This window comes from Drosophila innubila, chromosome X (genome assembly GCF_004354385.1).
Source record: "Drosophila innubila isolate TH190305 chromosome X, UK_Dinn_1.0, whole genome shotgun sequence".
NCBI classification, from domain to species: Eukaryota; Metazoa; Arthropoda; class Insecta; order Diptera; family Drosophilidae; genus Drosophila; species Drosophila innubila.
Window position 1 is genome coordinate 32,113,168 of NC_047626.1, and position 9,507 is coordinate 32,122,674.

Below are 9,507 nucleotides of genomic sequence, written 5' to 3' on the forward strand. Positions count from 1 at the left end.
ATGTTGTTGAGCGTGTCAAGTCACCGGTTACCATATAGAGAGGTCACTAACCAAGGGGATTGACATTTAGCAAAATTATAAACCTGAAGAAGTTGCTAATTTAAAATTTTTTGAATCGACAACTAAGTAACAACAGCAACACAATATGCCAAGCAAACTTTTCTGTCATTCTTGTGCCTAAGAATTTTCAACTGGATTCAGGCAATAAAATAACAAAAATTAATAATAACAAAATCCTTTCTTCTTAAAAAAAAAATTCTTAAAAAATACTCTTATACATATTTAAGTTAAGTAACGGGTATCCCATAGTCGGGAACTCGACTATAACCTTTCCCACTTGTTTTTATTGTTCTATTTACTTTGTTTTGTATTAATATTTTATATACTGTGTTCGTTTCGTTGTTTTTTTTTACTCTGTTTTCTTTTATTTTTTTTACTTTGTTTTTTTTTCGTTTGTTTTTTTTCCTTTTTTATTTTAATTTTTTATTTATATTTTTTTTATTCATATTTTATTTTTAAGAACTTGGCGACTTTTTTTCATTCATACCTGCTCTAAGGAGAGTGGGACTCGAAACCGGCATCTCGAGTTCTATTAGGTCGGCGACTCTAACTATCGAGCCACTGGACTTAAAATAAAATTTTTTTCTATTTATTGTCTTACAATAAAGAGGTCTTTGCCTACTTTGATAATATTGTTTTTTTGTTGTCATAAGATTTCTTTATATCTATTTCTAGACATACATACGGAATACAAACATACAATATATTTAAGTACGAAACGATCTTGAACTCACAATTATGTTCTTGATTCAAGAAAAAACATATTTATTTTTAAATTTTAGTACAATTTTTTCTAAATTTAAGTATTATTAGTACGAAACGGACTTAAAAGTTTAAGTACGAAAACATTCTTAAATCCAACCCATTCGGGATAGTACGCAGAACGACATTTTTTTTTTTTTTGAGTGTACATCGGGATGTAAAATTCATCGATGCTTTTCATAAATGTATTCAAGGGATTCCTTGTCGATTGCTCACCTAATTTTTGAGGTTGCGAGCTGAAGGGTTCCTAATCAGAGGGTGAAACCTTCGGATCAAGCAGAGTATATGGTTACCACGAATGAAAAACTTTGCATTTCAATTCAATTGTGTGTAAAAGTGCGTGTGGCTGGTTTAATTAAATTTTAACGCAATATACTTGACTCCAGCGTTGGCAGTCATCGACTTTGTCAGCCACTCGCTAAGTTTTTAAGAGTGTCCTCCGGCAAATACTCCAACCACACTTGGCATAAAAGTATCTGTGGTTGGGTGTATCGCGACTCGGGTCGACCTGCTGCTTGCCACTGGTTTGTTGAGATTCGCGCTCAACTGGCATGTTGTAGTTTGTTCTTGTTGGGGTTTTATCAAGAAATTAAAGCTTTGATGCTTGAAGGTTTAACGAACTCGAGCGCTGGGACAACCCCAGAACAGAGAGCAGCTCCAGCTCAATTTTGAGCTTTAGGATCACAAGCGTCAACATTTTTGCTTTTGACGGTTGCAAAAATTTCTTCGGCGTGCTGCAGTTGCTGTTGCAAGTGTAATTTTTACTTTCACCCCAACTTTTAGCGGATGCTGCTGCTGATGCTGTTGTATTTCGTTGTCGTCCCATGTGAGCGCATTGCAACACTTGTTCTGATGATGACATTCATGCCCAAGAGCTACCCTTAATGGAACACAGAAACAGGCAGATAGACAAGCATCCAACGACAAAACGACAGAAGCAAATGGTAATCGGGGTTGGAGGATGTTAAAGGATAGCTGAAAAGTACAGAGCTCGCCACAAAAGGGTAACCACATCGCCTTTCTGTACGTACATAACATACGTGCCAAAAGCGTTGCAGCTCACATGGGGTAGCAGCATAATTTGTGCATCTGCTGCCTATGCAACATCTAACATCTTTATTTTATCGAATGATCATGATAATGTCCAGTACCCTTAATCAAAAAGAGGCGAAACTTCAGCACTAAACGGCAGAGCATTTCTTTCGCTTTTCTCCATCCGAATGACCGTGCACTGCTCCCGCAACTGACGAGATGTTTTGCGAGATGTTAGGGCGCCGCCCTTTGCTTGGGTTTAAGAAATTATGCACATAGTAAAAGTCGCTTTGGTGCACAAAACAAGATGATGTCAATGATGATGTTGCAGGTGAGCCATTCCCTATCCCTAGCACAATCCCACACAAGCAGGAGCCTTCAATGCACTCAAGGAAGCGACATCAACGATGACTGCTGACTGACTCCTGTGTTTCTGTTATTGTTGTTATGTTTTTTATTGTTATGATTGCTGTTGCTGTTATTGTTGCTCCTGCTTTAAAAGAAATGCTAAGAGAATAGAAAGAACTTGTAATTACGGACGTGTACTCTAATATGGGTGTAATTTTCTTTTTAAATAATTATGAAAGATGGCAGAGACTTATTTTTAAGGGCCGTTTTCTCATCTTACTTTCAAAGCCGACAGTAAACTTTTCCTAAATGCTGGCTTTAATTTTTTTTCGTTTTCTACTCCCTGCTCGCTTCGCTCACCAAACCCCGGCTCGCTTCGCTCGCGATATTGATGCGTGGAAAAGAGGAGCACTTCTTATATTTTTCTTGAATAAACTTTCTTATACAAATCAATTCTTCGTTTTTTACCGTTAGTACGATGCAATTATTATCAGTTATTTGAAAAAAATTATAAATTTTTTGTCGTTGGAAATTTCATGCTGAATGCAATAAGTAGCAAAAAATTTATATAACACAAAATTTTTTGGTTAAGAAATTGAAAAATTAAAAAAGTTTTTCATATTTAAGGTTAATTTTAGCCGACGTTCATATGGCAGCTATATTATAGTCATCCGATTTAGACCAATTTTGAACAGGGTGGAGCATTTAGTAAAAAAGACATATTGTGTGAGTTTGGTTGAGATAGCTCAAAAAACAAAAATAGTTCTCGTACTGACAGTTAATTTCTATCCAATTGTTCCAATGGCAGCTATATGATATAGTTACCCAATGTTCACCAAATTTGGTCAGGGTGTAACAGGCAGTCTCAAATACACAATCTGTGATTTTCGTTGACATGTCTTAAGAACTAAAAAAGTTTTTCATACTAAAGGTTAATTTGAGCTTGATTGTATTTATGAGAGCTATATGATATAGTCATCCGATTTTGACAAAAGTTGGTCAGGGTGTAAAATATTGTAAAAAAAAAACACAATTTGTGAGTTTGGTTGAGACAACTTAAAAAACAAAAAAGTTCTCCATACTAAAGTTGAATCTGAACCCGACTGCTCCTATTCCAGCTATATGATATAGTAACCCGATTTTGACCAAACTGTAAAACATCCTTAAATTTAAAAATATGTTAATAAAATTAAAAAATAAAAAAAAAATCCTTCCTGGTGTGGGAAATGAACCCGCTCCTCCCTGCACCTGGAGCTGGGTCTAACACATCATCCTCTGCACTATTTGGGTACTGAATTCGGCAGCTGACCAAACACTGCTATATGTTAATGAAGTAAATGTATGTCTTAGATTTGTCAAATTGATATTAAAAAAAGCCATGATCACTCGAGATTTGAGCCCGGACCTTCTGCTTCCGAATCTAACACACCATCCTCTGCACCACTTTGCAACTAAATGCCGCGCAAGACCAGACTCTACTACATGTAAACTGAAAATACATGTGAACTTAGAACTCAATTTTGACGTACTTACAGGTCGATTTTGGACAAACGCAGCAATATCTCCTGATGAAATTATCTTTAGAATAGAAGTTTCAAGGTCGTGTTGGGCTGTTGAATTTCAATTTCATTTAAAATAAAAATATCTTTGTGTTCTTTAATAATAAAAAGGCCAAGGGGCCTCTGAAACCTGCTCGCTTCGCTCGCGGTGAGGTGCACCGACAGTAGGATACCCTAAACCGATTTGAACCAAATCTGATCAGAATGTAAAAAATCAACATAAATGCATATTCTATCAGTTTGGTTAAGATATCTCATAAAACAAAAATCGTGTTCATACTAAGACTTAATTTTCGATTGAGCGTCTCTATTCCAGCTTTATGATATAGTAAACCGACTTTAACCAAATTTGGGTAGGATGAATAATACCAGCCCAGATGCATATTCTATCAGTTTGGTTCCGATATCTCAACAAACAAAAAAATCTTTTTCATGCTAAAACCTCATTTTCGATGTATCGTTCCTATGGAAGCATATGATATAGAGGTCCGATCCAAAAATAAAAACAAAACTTGATCTGCCTATGGCATCCATGAACCTGCACACAAAGTTTGAAGTCTCTATCTCTTATGGTCTCTGAAATCGACGCGTTCAAACAGACGGACGGACGGACAGACAGACGGCCATGGCCAAATCGACTCGGCTGTTGATCCTGATCAATAATATATATATATTGAGGGTCTGCCACGCCCCCTTCTGCCTGTTACATAATTTCTGCCAGACACATAATACCCTTTTTTGCCCATTTTCATGGGCTCAGGGTATACAAAGAATATATAAATTTCATATGCGTTGCACAAAGACACAACAAGTTTAGCTCAATTAAACTAGTTTCAGCCCGAATTGTCAAAAAACAAATCAAAAATATGTGGCAACACTGGCTTTTTCTGCAACACAAAACAAAGTTTTCTGGCAGCACTGTTTTTTTTTGTCTCGCAAAAGCTGTCTGCTACATGGGTTTGCTGATACGCCATTTTATTGCTGCTGTCATCATTGAACTCATAGTAATATGTATAAATACACTTAATCGGTAATATCTTGCCGGAACGAGTTTTTACAGATAAAAGTTATATACAAAACACTCAGAATTTTATCGACTAAAACATATTGAAATTTGATAAAGATGTAATGAGTCAATTTTTCAAAAATCGCTAAAATGTAAGCTAAAAAACCTTATTTCACCTGTAAAATGTAACCTAAGTACATTAGAAAAAAGATTTAAAGGTACGCCTAAAAGCCCTCGAACTCACCATTCCAATGATATATAGGACATATCTGTAGCTTCTATGGTTTGGAAACTATTGGGGCTTAAATTTGAGCGGGATTTAGCGTTTTCCCGCTAAAGTAGCGGTTTTTTCAAAAATTCGTAAAACAATCTTTTCTAGATTTTTGAAAACTAAAAGGAATCCCCATCATTACATTTAAGGTTGTTTAGCGCTTTGATGCAAACATACAAACAGTAAACAAACTGACTTTTCATCTCATTTTCAGAAGTCCTCTAAAAATTAGTTATCTTTTCAATAAGTTGTCGGATTTGGGTGATCGAGCTATCAATTAACGCGTATTTTTGATAAGAATTTTTATATAATCAAAAATTTTACCAAAAGGCCCCAACGGCCCCATAAGCTGCAATCATTTAAATTTTGCGCCTCCCACTAACACCCCCGTATCTCTTGACCCAGGTGAGCTAGAAAAATTAAGTATGTTATTTTGTAAGTTAGGACTAAACCTTTCGATCGGTATATAACTCGATCTGATCGGACAGTTATAGCAAATTTTCCAAATTAACTGTATATATTGCTAGTCGCCTTTCGCACCCTTCGTGCTGCTTTCGTTACTAGCGCGAACTGCCGTCCACAGTGATTTATAAAATATATAATTTTATAAGCAATTTTAAATGAACAATTGCTTGAGTTGATAGATTCTGTAGAAGCGATGATAAGTTAAGCAGTTATTATAGTGATGGGACTCCGATTATGTCGTCGACAGCATTCAATCTAGAAACCCAGACTATTCCGAAACCATTATAAAATTGGAAAATTATTGAAAATGATAAATCCGATGCATTTCTTCAAGATTTAAGCCTCTCATTCAATTCTTCACAAGACAATCAGGAAACAGTCCACCTAAAGTGTTGGTTTTATATCCATCGATATAGAAGAGCTATCCTCATCAACAACTCCATGCTTCAAGTGTTTCCAAAGCATTCGATCTTCATTGCCAATACTTAAACCAACTAGTCCTCAAATCCAGTCTACTTCCTGCCGAGTTCATCTATATATAACATATGTTAGGATATCACCACTCCTCAGAGCCAATCGTAATGAGGAAAGAGGTAAACCACTTCATTATGGTAGGATGCAGAAGCTATATATAAAAATCAGTTGCCTCCAAATAAATGAGGAATACAATAATCACATTGGAAGTAGTCCCTTGGACGGACGGCTTAATGGGCAGTTACAATCCAAGGACGAAGAGCAGAAACATTAAAAAAGCTATTCACTATATGATGAGTGACTTTTCTGTAATTTCGTGAATATGAATGTCACTTATGAAAACATATAATACAAGTGGGTTCTTGCATAAAAAATTTCCGACTCAAACTTTACGATCGCAGAGCAGCTGAAGAAAGCTGAGTTACTAACAAAAAAAGGCAAAAGAGCTTGTTTCCTTCAAGGAAATTGCATGAAATGACTTAACCGGCTTAGCAATCTCAGGAAACGAGCTGTTCATCTGACATCAGATCAAGATATGAAAATGCAAATCATTTTCCAATTTGGTTGTATAAAAAGAAAAAAGATGCATATAGTCAGTATTTTGGTAAGTGAATGCTTGATTTATACAAATCAGTCTGCCAAACTTCTTTTTGCGACTACCATTACAAAAATAAATATATTTTAAGACATCTCACTCAAAAATAAAATACCTGTGAAAAGGATTTTCCACATATTACATAAGTCAACTCAAGCAATTGTTCATTTAAAACTGCTTATAAATTGATACGAGTATATACTATAAAAGTAACTTTAATTTAAGTCAATTGCATATTATTATAGTTATATAAGTGATTACCAACTCAAAAACAAAAAAAAGCAAAAGTTATCGCCAAAAGTCGCGTGCGGTATTCCCTTGTGATGCAAGCGAACGGCCATATTTTTTTCCTCTCAAACCGACAACACCGTCTACAGACGGTCTTCAGTATTTTGTACCTGACGGTCGTTCCAACCAACGGAAAATTATGAAATTAAAAATAAATATCAACTTTATTGAATGTTTATTTCGATTTTGCCTGTTAGAGGGTTAATAGCAAACTAATTAATATGGTTGGAGAACGGCAAATGCGCCGCTTGAAAGCAGCAGAAAGAGAGCGTTTACACAATTTATTGTGCATAGGAGTTAAAACGGATTACCCCGCCGGGCATGAAGTGCGTCCGCTCGATTTGGCTTCCGACATTGGACATGGACATTGACTTACTGTTCAGTACATGTGATGAAAAAAAAATTAGTTTGACTGATAAGTTGCGCAATTGGTTTATGAAATATAGACCCAGACGCGATTGCACCATTTCGATAACCAATAACCTACGGGATGTAAATTTAAATGTGGGTGCTTTTTGCAAGTTTAATTCTAAATCCAAACCCAAAATATCCAACATTAATGGAGGTTCATATTTGAGCGTAGGGTTAAAAAATCAATTAATATAATTAAACGATGGAATAAAGCTGCCTAACAGCTTGAGCTTAGATATCAATATTGATGGAATGCCTTTATTTAAAAACTCTAATACTTAACTCTGGCCGATTTTAATCCGTTTAAATAACGTTAGAAGTGTCCCAATTTTTCCGGTCGCTGTTTTCGTAGGAAATAGTAAGTTTTGCAAAAATAGATTAATTAGGTGAAGTTAAATCATTTAAATTTTCTGATTTTGTGTCTATCTCTCGGGTTACCTCACAAGGGAGGATTGTTGATAATGCCGCTTCTTCACTGTTATACACTTGAATAAACAAACAATTTTGTTTTTAAATCAATTAGTTCTCCGCCTTCATATACATTTTTTACAATAAAATGTTTAAAGCAATTGAAAAAATGTCACGCCCAAAAATTTAACGTTTTGCACCTGCTCCACTGCGTAAGTAAATCAAAAACCATTTAATTTTTTTAGGTGTATTTTTAAATATTTCCTTTTAATTCATTACAGAAGAGAATATTCAATGTGATAGTACGGACAAGAAAATCGATATATTGTCTGGTAATTAAAAATATTATTTACATATTTTTACATTATTAATATAATTTGTATTTTTGAAGAAATGGTGAAACATCAACAAGGACAAATAAAACTGCGGGCCGACCAAATAGCCAATCAGACTGTTCTGATTCGGCAGCTTGTTTCAGAAAAAAAGGATTCCGAGGAGGTATTGCAAAAATTTCCACTTGAGAATGAGGAGGATTTGTTGAGCCTGGAGGAAGCCATTGGCCCAGAAACACGTCAAAAATATGTAAGTTGGGCAACTGGAATGAAATTTATATACATATATTCATAAATGCTTTGTATCTTTGTTTTTACAGGTAACAGCAATGAAGTCAATCCTGGCCCCGATTGGAATAAAGAAAGGACTACCACGGATTTTGTTCGACTGGCGTAAAGCAAAAAAAGGGATTTTTGTCTTTGCCCAAATTTTACCGTGCGCTTCTTGGTAATAGATTTTTTAAAAAAAGTTTGACAAATTTATTAATATTAGTCTTATTCTTTTATATTATTCCAGACTCCATTCCGGACTCAGCTAGTGGCGATGTGGAGGAGGAGCTACGCCTTGCCCTTTTAGCTATAAAAAAAAACTTACACAAAAAAATTCTTTGAAGCGAAAGGCGGAGAATCAAAATACTATAGTTTAGCTTAGAATATAATTTAATAATCATTTAATTTCTCTGTTTAAAATTAATAAATTTAATTATTATATATAATTCGAAATATTTATAAAATGATAGAAGCATCTCTCCATGCACGGCAATGGGTCGAGCTAACGTCAATAATACCTCTCCATGCACGGCAATGAATCGAGCTAACGTCGACAATATCGCTCTCTGTATGACAATGGGTACAGCTGGCGTCGACAATATCGCTCTCTACATGGCATTGGGTCGAACAAGCGTCGATTACACTAGGCTACAAATTTGAACTTTTTGGCTATTACAAGAACCAAACCGACTTTTTTTCGATAGATTTGAGGCCCCAAATGACGAAAAACAATTTTTTTTTTTTCAATGGTAAGTTTTTTTTTAGAATTTTGTAAAATTTGGTTTTTTTTCAATACTGTTTTTCAGAGGTACGCTCACATTTGTCGTCATTACTCGAGAATGCCAATACCGATTTTTTAGTTTTACTTACTTTGAAAGCTAATTAATAAATTTATAATTCAATATCACAAAGTTAAAGATTTAAACCAGTCGTTTAAAAGAAATAAACTTTTCAATCATGAAAATTTTGGTTTTTTAAAGCTTTTTTTTAGCTTTTTTTTATAGCTTTTTTTACTTTAAGATTCGAGAAAAGTCGAAAAAAATGTATTACACTTTCTTTTTAATTTATTTGCATAGCTGCATTAATTACACGTCGTTAAAAATATGATTCATTAAAATCTATGGAGAGACAGCGATATAATATTATTTTGTGTCTAGGAATGTTTTTGTCGACTTTGATGACTTCCTTGTGGAGCGGCATGACCTTTAGTATGAATTTTTTTTGTG

General features: G+C 34.8%; 1 protein-coding gene across 1 annotated transcript; it reads left to right on the forward strand.

Moving 5' to 3' along the window:
* The first annotated feature begins 7,953 nt into the window (after window positions 1-7,953).
* LOC117794033 lies at window positions 7,954-8,629 on the forward strand. Its single transcript, XM_034634491.1, has 4 exons — window positions 7,954-8,011; window positions 8,071-8,261; window positions 8,332-8,459; window positions 8,529-8,629. Coding segments are annotated over exons 2-4 (318 nt in total). The 5' UTR covers window positions 7,954-8,011; window positions 8,071-8,072; the 3' UTR covers window positions 8,530-8,629.
* The last annotated feature ends 878 nt before the right edge of the window (window positions 8,630-9,507 follow it).